At 42.1% G+C, this 17,165-nt stretch overlaps 1 protein-coding gene across 7 annotated transcripts in view; it reads left to right on the top strand.

The window, feature by feature from the left end:
• MAPKAPK3 (MAPK activated protein kinase 3) overlaps window positions 1-17,165 on the top strand; it is a 106,201-nt gene that overhangs the window by 76,061 nt on the left and 12,975 nt on the right. For all 7 annotated transcript variants that reach the window (XM_052776911.1, XM_052776910.1, XM_052776909.1 and 4 more), the window contains 2 exons: window positions 14,820-14,959; window positions 15,814-15,878. In XM_052776911.1, coding sequence (XP_052632871.1) covers window positions 14,820-14,959; window positions 15,814-15,878 — 205 coding nt within the window. The remainder of the gene's footprint in view (window positions 1-14,819; window positions 14,960-15,813; window positions 15,879-17,165) is intronic.

Below are 17,165 nucleotides of genomic sequence, written 5' to 3'. Positions count from 1 at the left end.
ATTGCTAAGTTATGCTGTATGCACAGAATTTGATATTATCAGGATTTATTACAGCCTCTGTCATCTCTGTGTTGGGGATTCTCAAACAATTTTGTGCCAAAAGCACCCCATTGCAGTAAAACGCGAGGAAAGTGACATCCAGAGACAGTTTTTGTCCCCAAAGAAGTCTGTGACCTAGAAAAGGATCTAAGATTCCTGAGTCCACTCTCTTAATGGCAAGAGCATAGCCTCTTAACCATGCCGTACAACAAACACTGCAAATGGTCCTGGTGGGAAAATAAGCTATATAGGCTGTGTTTTCCCTTTCACTTATTAGTGGCATGGCTTTGACAGCTTAGCTATGTAAAAGAATATTAATGTATCTGAAAAACCCAAACATTGCTTGGAGTTTTTAAACCTGCAGCCTGTGTGTTCTGAGCAGTGAAAAGAGTCCATGTTAGGATATTGCGGGAGAGATGGGAGGCTCGACACAGGCTAGGACGGAGGGAGGGAAGACCCAGGATTGTGCATGTGATGTCTGCTTTCTTTCATGTGTTAAATTGGTAGGACTACCACAGTGAGCTTCTATCCTAGCTTTACCCAAATAATAAAAACTTGGAGATAGGATGTCTGAGCTAAAGGTACAATAAATAATAAGCACACACTGAACACAAGAGATTATTGATAATAAGGAAATCTATGGCTACAGTATTTACAGGCTAACAGCATGGAGATCAGCAAAGATAGGAAGAGGAATTTGACTATTGACTGGGTGTCCTGAATTTTGGGACAGGTAACAACAAATGTTTTTTGGAAGGTTTGTGTAATCAAAGGAGGTGATTTTATCAAATGTGGCCTAGATGAAATCTGGACTGAGGAGTACTGCAAGAATCTACAACACTATAGAGTATTTATAATCTATAAATCTGTAATCTTTAAATTTGATAGTATCTTTGCAGAATGGAACCTTTAAATTTCACCTTTAAAGTGCCAGAGAGCACTGCTGGATCCTGGGATTTAAATTTTTCTCTCTTTGGCTTATGCCAGGTATCTGTTGGGGTTTGTACCTTTTGCAAGGTATGTAAGACAACTGGGTGGCTGTACTATGAGAGAACAAAGCTATTGCATGTATTGCAAAACAGCAAGGTGTTCGTGGCCAAGGCCTGCAGAGTTGTCAAGAGGAACAGAGCTCAAAGGGGGGTTGTATTTATTTACAAGCTTCCAAAGACATGGAGGCTGTGCAGCTTTAAAAGTTGCAGTCAGGCCTTTTTTGGGCAGACCAAGAGGTGGGATTATGCGTTGTGGCTAAATGTCACAATTCCAAGTTTTCAGATGTGTCTCTAAAGGAAGATGGTGAGCTCTGTTGCTCGCTTCATTTGATGCACGTTCTTGGATTGGTTTTTGTTTAGTTCAGCTTCCCTAAACATTTGCTTAATTCAAATCTGAAGCTATATGCTTTATAAAGTTGCTTTTTTTTGGGGGGGGGGGGGGGGGTGCTATTGTGGTGTAGCCAGAATTTGGGTCATGAAAAATATGTGCTTAGTCATTTGAGTAAGCATCCAAACTTCAGTCACATTTCTGCATCCAAGGCTTATTCCATCTTTTGCAAAAGGCATGGGAGTTTTTCTTTCTGATACAGAGGCTGAAACACCCTTTATTAGAAATTGCCTTGGTAAGCATGTTGCAGAGTTATGAAAAGGCTTCACTTTCATATTCCAAGCCTCACCTTCTTGTGGTCTTTTCACCAAAGGCTCACAGGGATAAATGAGTGAAACAGGCATAGGTATTTATGTAACAGTCCTTTGGGAAATGAGCAGTAATATTTTTCCAGTAGTGCTTGCTATGTCAGTGTGTGTTCTAGAAACTAAGTGCAGCTATTGCATGGCATCCCCCAGAGACCCTGTGAGAGTCCTGGTGTGCAGCTTTCCAGTTCTGCCAGCATTCATGAAACTTGTCTTAGGGGTGTCTTGTTTTCTCAGGCTCTCTTCTGAATCCCCCTCATGCTGCATGTAATGAGCACATGTACCCCTGAGGAGGTTTTCTTGCTAAGGCTCACCTTTTCCTTTCTTTTGTGATAATTGTTTTTAGAAATACCTCCCTTAAAACTGAACAGGAAATAGTATTTTGACTGCATAAAAACTTTATCAAATACAAAAATTTGTGTTCCTCACATTTAGAAACACCCAGGAACTTTTAAAACTCCTCATGAGAAATGAGAATAGCCATACCCATCCAAAAATAGACAGTGGTTCCCACTCAGCCGGGCTCTGAGAACTTCAGGGCTATGTGTCCCTACTTTGTGAATTTGTGTTCCAGTAGTGGAAACTGGGAGACATAGCACACTGTAGACAAGCAAAGAGTGCTCTGTAAGAGCTGTAAGGTCTCAGGTAGTGAAGTGGAAGACCCTGATCTAATTCAGGTAGAGCAAGGATCTGGAAGTGGATTTCTGTACCCGGACTTAATAGGCAAATCAGCTGTCGGTTATCTCATAGTAAATGCAGGGTCTCATGGTGGTTTTGAATGACGGTTCTGTTCAGGACGTAAGAATGCTTTTCTACCAATCTCTTGTATATTTTCATGTGGAAACTTTTAGTTTTGACTAAAATAGTTCTAATCTTGCACTTGGAGATACAGCTAGTGATGGATAATTATGGATTCTGGCAGAGCACCCCCCCATGTTCAAAATATCACAGCTTCTTAGTTTAGAATAGTCAACTGCTAAGAAGAAACTGAGACTTCAGGAGCTTTAAGGTTTAATGCGTTAAGGTTTGAAAAATGTCTCCAGATTCTGCAATAGTTGGTATCATCATTTAGTATTAAGAAGTGTTTTGAAAGTGATTGCATTTGACCTGGTTGAGCTTGTCCTGCATAGTTGTATGATGAGAACAATATATCACTGTCTGGATGTTCTTTCATCAGACCTTCAGGGATTCTCCTCCCTCACCCAAAACAGAGCAATGAGAGTCAAGAAGCTTGCGGTGGTAGGATGCTGGGGTGCTCTTCAGAGCTGGTCTCTTGTTGGTTGTGAGCAGCCCTTGTAACTTCCCTTAGTAACTAATGGGGAGCAGGAGGGTCCCAAGTGTGGCTGTGAATTTGGACAAATAACCCTCTCCTCCATCTTATGACACATGATTATCAAATGGTGAAGACAAAGCAAGAGATGGTTTCTAAAGGTTTTCAAAGTGGCCACTGCTTGGAAAAGTGTTTTGTGGCCATATATGAATAAATACGCAAGTATTTTTGGCAATAGGAGAAGGATTAGCCCATGAAAGTTGAAATTGCCACCACCTGACAGGTCTTGGACAAAATCCTGCATATTAAGCAGGTATTGTCCAGGTCTTATGGAGTGCTGTATGGTGTTCAAAATCTGCAAATTTCCCTTACCCTTCCGGTCTCCACTTGGGGATCTGTCTTCCCGACTGGTCAGAAGAGCATCATGCCTGAGTGCCTTCTCCCCTTGCCACTGCCTGCTGTGAAGTGTTGAATCAGCTTTGTTGAGAGACCAGCAGCTGCACAGCTCGGACAATCTGTTTCTCTGTTAACATGGCTTTAGTGCGGGTATGTTTTCCTGATTCCCTGATGCGTCACGTCTAGGAGAATGATACCGGATGGCACATTGCTTCTGTGAAATCATCACCTCAGAAGTCATTAACACTTTCATGGGGCAGCTGTTTCCATGGTACTAACATTAGTTGGAATCGGGCAGGTGACTTTAGGCCAGAAAGATCTTCTGAGTCCCTTTTCTCCATTGCTCCAGCTTTCTCACTCCCTCCTCCTCCTTCCTCAAGCCCAGACTTCTCTCTTTCAGGCACACTGACTTGTGGAAATGAGCCAACATTGCAGTGTACCACAAGCAGATACTGCTGCAGGGAGAGCGGGGGAAAGGACAGTGTCTTAAGAGAGGGAAATGGATGTATGTTTCAGCTTGAAAAGGTGAAAAGTATTGAAATTCCCGGAATGATTTTTGTTCAGCAGTGCTTTTGCTACATCTCATTTTTCTGACCCCTGCGCAGTCCTTAGCATGGTGCCACTTTAGCCGAGACATCAAAACATTAGACTTCCAAATATTCCTGAGATCCTCCTCCTCTTGCTTTTGCATGTGTAGTCATGAGGCAGCCAACACAACACAGGAGCGGAGAGGAAATCTATGCAAGAATGTGAAGGAAATGCTCTTGATTTTGGCAAAAAAACACCCTTCTATTTAAGCTGCTCTGTTCTACCTTTGTGGTGTCTGACTGCTTTCTGTTGTCTTGTTGCAGGGAATGTGAAGCAGTTCTCTCTAACATCTGTCAAAGAAATGGAACATGGGTGTTGGCGAGAGAGCCCTCTGCTCCCACCTCTCACTCCACTGTGTATCCTGGTATAGGGAAAATCTTTAGAGGGAGGCTAGGTGGCTAAAAACTGAAATAAAGTGGGCAGAAAAATGGAAAGATGTTCCCTGCCCTCTGGAACTTAGGGGAAATAAGCTCTGTCTGCTTGCCCCGAGTAGCTGGGAGCAGTGACTTACTGGGGGCTAGCAGAAGTTCCCGGCTGTTGAAGGAGAGCCTGCAGGGGTTTGGTGCTCAGCTAGGCAGGGTGGGAGTCTGGATGGGCTGGGCAAATAACTGAACAGGTTTGGATGAAGAAGGGAAGCCGTGGCTCAGAAGGGGTTTAGATTAAGGATGGGCCATTTATGTGGTGAGGGGATCTTCCTTAAAGGCAGCTTGTATGGTGTTACTTGAAGGTTTCTGAAAGGAACTGGGAAGGACTGTTAGGCTGTGTATGAACTGGCAGCTCCCAGCTGTGTTCTAGGAAGTGTGTGTTTTCCAGCATCCTGGATATTAAAGAGCACTTAATCAAGTAGTGAGTGCTGTAAGGCATTAGCTGCTCCAGGCATGTGCTGTGGGGCTCAGGAGAAAAGTAATGTTTTTGATTGCTGGATTCTGATGCCGTTCTGGCGAAGCAGAGCTGTAACCCTGGGTGGCTAAGCTAGTGCATAGAGCAAAATGAATCAATGAGAATTGCAACATAAATAACAGTTTTACTGCACTGTCACTTGCTTATGTTGACTCCATCTGTTGAATTCCCCCTTCCCCCAGTTTATTTCTTTTCTTTCCTTTCCTATGTAATAGTTTACCTGGCTTTAGAATATATATTCAGACAAAATAAGCACAAGAAGTCTTAGGAGAGCAATTTACTTTCCTCTTTCTCTTAATGGCTTCCTTTGCATTTCTAGCCTCTGCTGAATGCTGCATGGTTTTGTTTCCATTCACAGTCACAGTATTCTCAGCCATATCTCTGCTGTACACAATAAGCAGTTCCAGGGATCTTCATGCCTGATGAACCTTTGAACCATCAGCCACTGAGCTATCTACTGAGTTGTGACTTAGAAATAGATACAGATCTTTGCTTGAAAATGCCAACAGCAGAGCTTGCACAGACCTGAGTGTGAAAACATATAGCAGTGATTTGAAACACTAAAGAAATCTTACAGATGTCCTTGCTGAAGATTTTAGGGCTCTGTTTTATTTCTGAAGACAAGTCAAGTTCCCACAGGTGACAGCTTTCAGGAGTGAGTGTTTGACATTATGCTGGCCAGAGTCACTCCAGTTAGATTCCCAAGAACTGGGTGAAATCTCAGTATCTCTTCTGTGAGGGACATGAGGTACAGTTGCTGTCAGTGCCACTGATGTCTGGGATTTAGCAAGACTCCCCTTTAAGGTAATGCTTAAAAGAAGTAGATGAGCCCTGTGGAATAAGAGAAGGAAGATTTGAGAGTTCTTTGTTTATTTCTGGGTTCTTGCATTTGGATGATTTAGTAATACTTGAGATGGGTGGTGCAACAGAAGACAGAGACACTGCTTGGCCTGGTAGGTTATGTGACAGAAAGCATGAATGTGGGTGTAGAGAAAGGAAATGTGAAAGAGAAGAACAGCATTATATGAGAAATAACTGGCCTGGGGTGGCATATTGCCAAGCTTCGCATGCATGAATGACAATCTTAAATTCATGTGGAAGGGAAGACGAAGTCAGCTAAAAGGGAGTTTAGGTGTGCGGGCAGTGGTATAAGAGGGCAGTATCTTCATTCTGAATTCTGCTACCAAATCGTGGGGCATAGAGGAGAACATAGCTGCAGTTGCGGGGGGAAGCTCATTAAGGTATTAATTGTCAAAAAGTGGGGCTGGGGTGCAGAGCAGAGTAAAAAGACAGACGCATGGAAAGTGCCTACAGCGTGAATGCAGCGTGCACCCCGAAGAGCCTCTGTGTATTGAGGAAGGATGTCAAATCCTTCCTGGGAGTTCTTGAGTGATTTAATCTTCATGACTGTGGTCACACATGCAAGAAATATAGATAAAGGCTGGGGGGCAGCACGGGTTCCTCTTGGAGCTACTGTTATCTGTGGTTAATGAGATTAAACATGTTGCTAATTTTTGCTTCTACCTTGTTCAGTATTATCACTTCTCTGTTAATTTTGATACTGCTTATTAGCATGAAGACTAGGAAAGGGAACATCAGACTTAGATCTTCTCAGTACTACTTTTTTCTGGTCTATGCTTTCTGCCACATCCTGCTCCAACAAAGGTGTGCCATGCTTCACTAATCTTGGTATCATTGTCCTACTGTGCCGTACAGGTGGGTTTCATGGCGGTTAGCATTGAAATGAGCATTAAGCACTCTGAATAACATCTGTGATGTTTGCTTTTTCTGCTTCTTCCTGTGGAAAATATGCGTAGAGTCCAATGGCTATTGCTACTAGAGTAATCAGGTATGTTGTTGGGGGGTTTTGCATGGTTTGGTTTTTTTTTTTCTCTAAGAGAAACAAAAGTGTAAGACTATATATATAACAAAAATGTCATATCATTGGGAGGGGAGATCTTAGGGGTGGTTAAAATGGAATTTAGCAACTGTGGCTGTCAATATTGGGAAGCGTGTGAGAGGGTCACATCCTAGCAGACACACATTCCATCCCATTTCATGACAATGAAAAGTGCTAGTATGTTTTTTGGCGGTATTGCTGCATTACAGTCACTGCACAGGAGAAAGGCAAAGGTAAGAAAATAAAACTGGCACTTAAAAAAACAAATGGGAGAGTTTTTGTGATGGCTATAGTTCTTGTGGAAATCTGTCTCAGTCTCAGATTGATCCCCAAGACAGCTCTGACTCCTGTACAGGCAATGTATCCTCATTGTGGGAAATTTCACTATGGCAGGGTAGCAAAATTGTTGGCCATAGTGTATGTCTCAAAGTTTCAAGTGATCTTTTTTATGCTTTGATTCAAGCATATAAAGGTGTTAGACACCTAGAAGATCAAGATTATGGCCTTGAATTTGTTTTAGTGTTCTGTGAGTAGCTAAAGTCAAAGCAGAGGGAAAGTTTGATGGGCTCATGATCTGAGGACGTGCCACAGCGTTTTGTACTGCTTGAATTTTCTTAAACAGCAAAGCTTCACAAGCAAGTTCTATTACTTTTGACCAGCCAAGGATTGAAATGTATGAATTACTGAAGCCAAGTCACCTCAATCCTTGTTATCAGAATTTATGAACTCATAGCTGGCAGGAGTGCAGATTTTGCTGAGGTTTTTTTTCTTCTTTTTTTCTTTTCCTTTTCAAAGGCAAACCTCATATCAGGCACTAGAGTGAAACTATAAAGTAAAAAGTGTCATAATTTTCATCTGGGATTTTAGATTTCGTCAACTCAGAAATTTAGGAAGAGTAAAAATAGTGGTAGCGCTACAGATTATTTTATTTTAATCCCAATCCCAGTTTATTGTAGGTATTTATGCCATATGAGGTTTTGGAAAATTTGGCATTATGCTGGTAACCCGAGTGTGCTATAGGGAGAGCAATGTTGGCACATCAGGCTGAACATCCTGTGTGCTACAGCTGCCAGGTGTCCTGTGCTGTCTGTGCAGGCACTGCAGTCAAAATCCTACTCTGAGGAAGGAGACGATGGTTTTGGCAGAGAAGAGCATCTCAGCACAGAGCAAAGCCATATCAAGGTCCTACAGACCAAAGATCAGACATGGAAAGAGTGTGAACACAAATCCTGTGGCTTGCCTGTTTGTCCTGTGTTTCTGCCAATCCCTGGAGAAAGCAGAGGTTTTAAAATGAAGGGTGGAAAGACTTCTAGAGCACTTCCCAATTTTGTTTCATTTCAGATGGTCATAATATGCATATTAAAGAATGCAGGAAAGAAAGGATGTTTTGTAGTGTGTATGGGTTTTGGAAAGGGGTTTGCAGCAGGTCTCCCCAGATGCTGAATATTGACTGCAGGTATTGAATGCAGTTGTCAGTGCTGGCTAAACAGCAGTGTTTTGTGGTAGAAGTTGTCATAAGGAGAAGGTAGAGAGAGGAGCTGATCTCTAGGCCTTCTTGTATAACAAAGCCTTTGAGGATGTTCATGTCTGTTAACAGCATGTTAGTAACTGTTGGTGATTTATTTTTCTTTTAAAATACAGTTGCAATATTTTGAATAAAATAGAAGCTGCATGTAGCTGGTTTGTAGCCTGTCACAACTGAGTATAACTGGAATCTTAAGGTGCCAGTAGGAGTTATTTTTCCATCCACACAGCAGAGCAAGCACAGTATTAAAATGCAAAGTAATCTTACAGTTGTAGCAAAACACATAGCATGCTTTTTACTTAAATCTATATATACCCCATAGTATTGAATGTACAGCTGCATACTTTTGGCACTGCAGTACAAATAGATTCATGTAATATTATAAGACTATTTATCAGGACAGTAGCTTTTCTTCATGGGCATTTTTTGCTGGTTTTTGTGCCTGCTGTTCATGCTAACCTTGCATGTGCAAGGGGATACCTTTGAAATGTGTACTGGCCTACTGCTTTGCCATTTCAGTTGTATTTGCCATATCTCCACTAACATTTATGAACAAATACAGTTGACCTTTGCAGAGTGAATGGCTAGATGCATGTGTAATTAGAGAATTAATAGTGGTATGTCTCATTTATTTACCTCAGGTTGTAGAGTCATATTGAGTGCCTGGTGGTGATTTGAATACTGCTACAATAAATAAAATTCAGAACCGCACCAAAGTTATTTTTGAGAGACCTAGTTGATTCACTGCAGGAGAGAGGCTTGGAGAAAATAATATTTATGTGGTATACACTCTCTGGGGATGGAGAAGCAGGAGTGCTCGGAGAGCTAAATTCTTCAGCGGATTTGCTGTACGTCCAGTGCGCAAACTCTTACAAAAGAGCACATCTCTCTGTTACCCTGTTCTTTTTATCTTTGTCCATTCTACTCTTTCTCCTGTTTTCCCCTTAAAACATGTGCTTAAGAAATTTGAAGCCTTGTGTGTCAGCAGGAAATTGGTTTCCGCGTGTGACTCTGACACCATGTGCAAGCAGTCCTCTCTTAGTCCTCTTCATTTTCGCTTGTGCCGGCAAGATACCAAAGATCTGTTGTAGCTTTTGCCATTTCAAAAGATAAGCTGAGTAGAGATTGGAAGACTGGAGAGAAGAGGTGGATAGAGGAGGGTCCCGCAGTGCAGACAGTAAAACCCTGTTACTCAGTAGGTTGAGTGAAAGGATTTGATACCACAGGCAGGAGTGTGGCAAAATCATGCTACCCGACTGTTGTTACTATTATTAACTTGGAGAAGCCCACCGCTGGGACTGACTGTCTACCTGAGCACTGATGGAGATGCCAGTTAATGCCAACTGTGGGGCAGCTTGGACAGCTCTGCAGGAATCGGGATGACAGTTTGTTTCAATGAAGCCTCCAAGCAGATTTAATTTCTAATAGCCTAAGCTGGATGTGAAATAAAAGCAGAAGAGTGAAAGATTTAGTGATGATCCACTACCTGTTCCTACCCTGGTGTTATTCCTTGTCTATAGGCTGATGCTTCAGTAATAAATAATTCCAGCAGAATTGTGTTCTATTTTTTTATTTTAAGAAAAAACGCAGTGCTTTCTTCAAGATTTGCATGTGTGGATTTCCCTGCTTGCTGGGCTGCTGTTGCAAAAAGACACATGCTTCTTGCTGCAGCTTGACTGACTGGCAGTGCTGATGCGTGAAGAAGAAAACCTTGATAATTTCAATTCCTTTAGCATTCTAACACAAAGGATGGCTTTATCCCCTATGAAGAGATCTGGAAACAGATAAAGATTGTTAACATTGAATTAATACATGTAGTGCAAATAATCAGGATGTAATAAGAGACAAAATGTCCAAAGCCATAGTGATAGCTCTTTTTCTCTCCCCCCCCGCCCCTTCTTTTTGTAGCATAGGGGAGGGAGGAGATGAAAGAAACATTATCCAAGCCTCCTTTTGCCATCAAACCCTCTTGAATAAAGAACAACTAGAAGAGCTGCTCTGTAGCAAATGGTGTTAGTTTCTGTGCATCAGCATGAATTTAGATTCCAAGACTTATTTGTAGGATTCAGCATTTTTGTAACAGCTACATGCAAAGAGAAAAGAAAGCAAAAGAAGTTAGACATTTACCCACTTATGCCTGAGCAGAGACATTTTTTTCCCAGCTAGAAAAATAAAGCAAGCTGTGTTTAAGTGCCTGTATATCAGTATTACATGTTGAGGGCCCCTAGGAATGAAAGTTTCTGCTGGTCCCATTTTTGTTTTAATAATGGGAAGCCTTCCTGTGAGGAAAATAGTGCAGAGATTATAAAACTGATTGTTGAAGGAGACTTCAGATTCTGGAATTGGCGCAAGTAAGTAAAAGATGCTTGCAGTGTCAGATGCTGCTTTAACATGGCATGTGCAGTAGATGAGAACTGAGCCTGTAACAGTTCTAATCCAAGCACCGCAACTGTTTGGAACTAGGAGGAATTGCTGAAGTTTAAAATAAATTAAAAAAAAGCATATGTGGGGGTCTTAATCCCCTGTGTAGGGAACAGATAGCAGGTGTAATAGTAATCTGTGTAATCTGCTAGTGCCTAGTAAAAAGAAAGTCACAGAGAAGTCATTGCTTCCTGTTCTCAGCCTGTTTCATACCTGTGCCCATGGATATCTTCTCTCTCTGTTGTTACAATTTCAGAGTCCAGAAAATCGCTTGCTGCTCCCTGGAGTCCTTAGAAGGCTATTTCCTGTATAGATCAGACCATTAAGGTATGAGGGTTCTTGCTATCCTTCCTTGCTTACACAACACTGAATCGATGGAAAAGCAATTGGAAGATATTGTGTCACTGTTTAGTCTCCTTTTTTTTTTTCTATCAAGAAATTCTCCATAGGGAGAAATTTCACAGAGCTGGCCTTCCAAGCTGCAGTGTAGAGTTTGTTTTGCAGGTGCTCGATAACCTGAGTTAGGCCATTACCCCAGAACTGAAAGAGTTCAGGCCTCCCTCCGCTGCCCAGGCCCTGAATTAGCAGGGCATCCTGGAGTGTCTGCTGGCATCTGCCCCATTGTTCATCAGAAACAGGCACAGTTCTCTTCCCTGTCCAGCTTTTTTCAGATACCGAGAAGAGTTGTGTGAATCCCTAGGGGTTAGGGCTCTAGAGCTCTTGTACCTTCTTGCCTTCCATCGCCTCTGTTTTTGCTGATCTCCTTGTGAATAACTGTTAATACTTTCTTCGTCTGCTTCTTTTAGGCAGTGGTTCGGCAATGCTGAGCTCCAGCAAAAAATACAGTTTTCTACTATGCAGCTCCTGTTCCAAACTGTGTTGCCTGACCACACACATGGGCATCCCCTTGCTGTTATGCAAAGGCTACTGTGCATTGTGCATTGGATCACTGATCTGACTTAATGAAAAACTGGGAGATGGGGCATGTTTCTTGGGTTTGTCTTTATTTTGAAGTTAGGCTGGTTCATCATCCTGCCCACAGCCCATCAGGACAAGCTGTGACTCAGCTGAACTGTGTGGGAATTCTAGGGGCTGACTGGGGGCTCCTTGAGCTGATACTGTTTGACAAAGCTGCTCTTTCCTCAAAGGAGTGTGAACCAGAAGTGCTGGAAAACTTATCTGAAACTCTGTGTTTGTTCACAGCTACCTCCACGCTTTTGGAGAATGTCAGGGGAGCCTGGTCATAGTCTTATCAAAGCTATTGCAGCAATAGAAGGACAGTCTCTCTTCAGGCTTAGGAAGATGGCAGAATGTCCGTTTAAGTTTTTTGCAAGTTTGTTAAATTTAACCATAGGGCTAGAATTTTAGTCTGTTTCTAAATCGTCACCTGAATTTTGTAGAAATTGGTGCTTTCAACCCTGCCTGGCTTTCATTTTACACGTGTCTGCATCTGTAAGATGTCTTAAAAGGTATAGTTATGGCTTCCAGTTTTAGACATAAGGAAAAGATTTAATTTATTTTTTAAGGCTCAGAAGGAGAAATCCAAGGGTTAACAGTTGGTTGATATATCAGGTGTTGCTTAGTATGTGTATCTGCTCTTTATTTTTGCATTTCCTTTTCTCTACTTCTCCAGGTGTCATCTTGACATGAGTACATTTAAGTGTGGCACCAAGGTCTATATGAAACTTGCTTGTAGGGGTGGAGAAAAGAAACTGTAGCATCCTTGTGTGTATCAAAATGCCTTGTAAAAGCTCTTTAGAGAGTGAGAATTCAATTCTGTGAAGCAATTTTCATAAGCACTTGGTACAAACATGAAAAACAGCATCTCTGCACACTGTGCAAGCACAAGATACACAGATTATAGTGCAGTTAACATTAGTAAAGAGAATGGTTATGTCTAATTAGTAGCACAGGATAGGTGAGAGGGTTTTTGAAGCATCCTGCTCAGAAGTGGCATTAATCCAGTAATATCCAAGCAGTAAATGCTGTAATGCTTTTCTAAATGGCCTGATTAGTCCTGAGGGTGTTTGGGCTTTATTGTTGCACACATAATTTAATGAACTTTTAAAGAGACCTCTAGGCAACAGCCCAAATTCAGAAGGGCAGAGGGGAAAATGCTGATAGACAGTTCTACTGAGCTAGAACATAGTGGCTGTGAAGGAAAAGCTGCTGAATGGGCTCATGGCTGAAAGAAGTAAAGCAACTGCACTTAGACTCGCTAATGGGCTTTTTGTCCGAATTGGAGCCATCTCTTTCTTTAGGAAGTTATTTGTGTTGGAAATCAGGCCATAGCCAGGCTGGAGCAGGAAGGAAGAGGCGGATAGTTAGTGGTCTCAAAAGGGTGTGCTCTGGGTGCAGAACGACAGCGGTGGAAGAAGTAGGTTGGCTGTGAGGGCATTGAACTTGGCAAGAAAGCTTCTTCAGCTCCTTGCACTGCTGAAAATCTGGTGTCATGCTGGAGCCTTTGGAGCGGAGCTGAGGGAGCCTGGAGGGTGGTCACGTTGGTGAGGCTCCCTGCCCGTTCCGCTAAGGAGCCAGCAGCCCAGCAGCCCTCCCAAGACCACTTGTCCCCTCCTGCAACCTCTCTGTGCTTCACAAAAATACAAAAATGTGCACTCAGCAGGGGAGCACTTCTCACCCTTTTCCTGTTCCCAGCCTGGAAAAGGCGGCAAGCCTCTTACCTTCTGTCCAGTGGTTCCCGAGAGCTTCCCCAGCATTTCATAAAATGTTACAGGTCTTTCCTGCCAGGTTACTGTGTCTGCTTTGCTGAAAGGGACATTGAAGCAGCAAAGAAGTGTAAGCTTTTTTTTTTCCAGTGATGCAAATTGTCTGTGTTGGAGTCAATAAAGAAACCAGAATTTGCGACTTCCTTCCTGTGACCTTTAAATCATGTTTCCCGATATTGAGAGGTGCGTGTGACACCATTTGTGCCTTAGCTTGGTGACTGGATGGAAAAGCAATCTCATTTTCCTGGGCTGAATCATAGGTCCCTAATGACAGGTTGCGTGTTAATACTTGTTTTCAGCAATTATCATGCAGTTGTGTTTTGACTGGGACCTGATGGCAAACATGAGTGAGAAGAGCTTCAGGCTAAGGCCTAATAGCGCAACAACGCTATAGATGAGAGGTGATTGTTCTTTGCTTGTTTTTTGTTCTGTTTCAATGCATTTAACAATGCTTTATATAGCATCAGTTTTGTTGCTGCCCCATCATTACGATGATTATTACTATAGAGCATAAAGTATCAAACTCAGATCACAGCCGTATTGTGTAGGAACCATATAAATGTGCAGTAAAGAGAGAGTCTCTGTCACAAAGTGTTAGTGGTGTCAAGAGAGATGAGGCAGAGAAGAAAAGGCATGATTCAGCAATGTGTCCCTGTTGCACGAAAGCTCAGTTGCAAAGTCTGATACAGAGCAGTCCTTCAGATGGGAAGGGACACGTCTTGTGTACGAGGTTGCAGGATCAGGGAAGATGAGCTCTTGCCTCCCTTCTAGAGATTAGCGCCTTTAAAATAAAGTGGCCTTGCATGAGACAGAGAAAGAAGTTCAAGTATCTAGATAGTCAAAGGACCCTTTCTGACACTGAAGGGGTCAGAAATTTGTGTAGTATTTAAGAAGCACATTCAGACTCAGTGTGAAAATCCTCATTGTTTTAAATCTCACTGAACTTTAAGGATTTGCACTGCACCTAGAACTCTCTTCTCCCAGCAGCTGGGGGACAGGTGGGAGGGTTATTGTCCTTAGCAGAAGGATTCTCCTCTGTTTGCAAGTACTGCAAACAAGTAGGAAAAAAAATGCTGTTTCCCATCCAGAGGTGGGTGAGATAGGTCTGTCTCCATCTCAGATTCAAAATCTCTCCTCACTGCCACTCGAGGTCCTTCCAGTTCCAAGGGACCTGTTCTTTCTGTATTCCTCAATCTAGGAAGCTGGACAGACCTGAGATGGTGAAAGTCTTGTGATGGATTGGCATCCTTTGGCTGGAGAAAGGGCTAAGAGTAGCCTTTGCTACCGTCTCTGAGCTGAAATGCGTGTAGGTGCCAATTTAAAGCAGAATGATGCTGGCTCACTGACATTGCTTTCTCCCGTTTCTTTACAGCTCCTGTATGACAACCCAAAAGCCCGTCAGGAAGTAGAGTATCATTGGCGAGCATCAGGGTGTCCCCACATTGTCCATGTCCTGGATGTTTATGAGAATATACACCATGGAAAGAGATGCCTCCTCATTGTCATGGAATGGTATGGACCAGCAGCAGCTTCCCATGAAGCATTGCTCTTTGAGGGGGTGGAGGGAATGGGAGAATGTGCTGTCTTAGATTAGAGTTAGGTGGGCTTTCTCAGCAGCATGATTTTGGTTTGCACAGCAAACCTTTTGTTGTCTTTATGGAACTGGTAGGGAAATGTATAGCTGCTCCAGCCATCGTGTATGATGGAAGAATGAGGAACCTTAATCAGAAAATAAATTTTCCTTGTACTCCATGACAATTGTCCTCATTAAAGCATTGACTAATTAATACAATCTTGACAGATATGTCCCTACAAATATGATGCGCTTTGATTGTGATTGGCTTCCAACTTCAGATGTAAATCCAATGATGTGACATGATCCTTTTTGCTACTATTTTGACTCTAACTTTTCCTGTTGTCTCTTTGATCTGTAATACCACAGTTATTGTCGTCTTCACTGGCGACAAATTAATAATCCTTTTTAGTATCTTTGCTTCCTTCTTTGTTTTTTCTTCATCTCCAACCTTTACATAAAACAAGATTACTGTCAGCCTCCCAACGCCAGCGTACCTGACTTCCCAACTATGTGTGTCATGTTCCTTGTGACAGGGTACTTTAAACTGAAAGCATCAAAACTCCTTGGTCTTGTTTTGTTTTCTATTTATTCCATATCAGAATGGCTTTGTGCATTGATTCAAATGAGTGTGATGTTTAGGAAGCATTGGCATAGGAGACTGACTGCCTGTAATCTCTTCTGATCTGTTCCTGCCATGGTTCTGTGCGATTATATGGATGTACTATCAGGTGTTAATTTGATCTTTTCTGCTTATGTAAGGTGTGTGTGGGGGGTGTGTTCTTTGTTTCAGCATGGAGGGAGGAGAGCTGTTTAGCAGGATCCAGGAGAGAGGAGATCAAGCTTTCACTGAGAGAGGTGAAAAATCACAAGTTTAATTTTAAAGTTTGTGAAAGATTGCTTCTCCCTTTCTCTGTCCCCTTGCTTAGTTCCCTTACAGGAATTTTTCTTTGATTTGATTTTTGTTTGAAATTTTTTTTTTTTTTAAATTTTCAATCCAACTCTGTATTAAACAGTTATTTTTAAAAGTTTCTGAAAGTCAGGAATTACCAGAATTGGCTGAGTTCAGGCACAATGTAGAAGGTTTAGAGGAAAATTCTTCATACAAATCAGCTCAGCTTCTTCATTTCTGAACCACCGCAGCCTCTGTTACTCTGGTCCTTGGTCTCCTGCCAGACCACCTCTAACATGATCAACTCAGCTCCTACTGTGATTTCTCTTCTGGCTGCCCCTCAAGCAGCATCACTGTGCGCAGTTATACTGTTAGGTGATGAATATAACAAGCAAATCACATTTGATGAAACATCTCTTATTCAAGGGTTTTAAAGTACTACTTGAAAGGAAGTGTTATTAGCGACACTGTAAACAAGCCTGCTCATCTGTAATAGGGACTATGTGCAAGTTTAAAGACCTGCTATGAGTCAGTGACAGAGCTTGCAATAGAATAGTCTTGCCATTTTTATTGTCTTCGCTATTTATTACTTGCAGAGTACCACAGGTGTGCTTGACTGCAGTTCTCATTGCCCATTCACAACAGACAAGAGTTTGTTTCTGCTCAGGAGTAAAAATGTTAGTCTTTGTAACTAGCATTGTGACAAAAGGGTTGGAAGAAAAATTTACACCTGAGCTTGTAAATTACTGTGATGGTTTTGCAAGTCTGGTATAGAGGCCAGGCTTTTTTTGGTCCTGTGTTCCTGCGTTTCCTAGCCTGGGATGAATCCTTTAAGTGGTATGAGAGACTCATGTAGGGAAAACGAGCATTTTCAGGAACTTTATTTGTTCCTCTCTAAAATATAAGATTCCAGGGGGAGAACTGGTTCCATGATCATTAGTGACTCCACTCTGCTAAAAATGTGATTTTTCTACATTAAATACCATTGTATAACATTTTAAATACTTACTCAGAAATCATCTGGGAGTGTTAAACAAAAAACCCCACACTCATTCTTTCCTGAGATAAATGAGCCCTGTTCCACTGAATTCCCCAGGTTCACTGGCTGTTTATGTATCAGCCACAACTTCACATTAGGAGCCAGGGTCTTTGGCCTGGGCCAGGAAGAAGGAGGTTGTGCAAGGTTTTCCCCAAAGAAGATATATGTTTCTACCTTCTGATGTTCCTTGCCTGAGATTGGAATTACACAATCT

This window comes from Harpia harpyja, chromosome Z, assembly GCF_026419915.1.
Source record: "Harpia harpyja isolate bHarHar1 chromosome Z, bHarHar1 primary haplotype, whole genome shotgun sequence".
NCBI lineage: Eukaryota > Metazoa > Chordata > Aves > Accipitriformes > Accipitridae > Harpia > Harpia harpyja.
The sequence above is the reverse complement of the archived record's forward strand: the minus strand, read 5'-3'. Positions and strand labels throughout refer to the sequence as shown.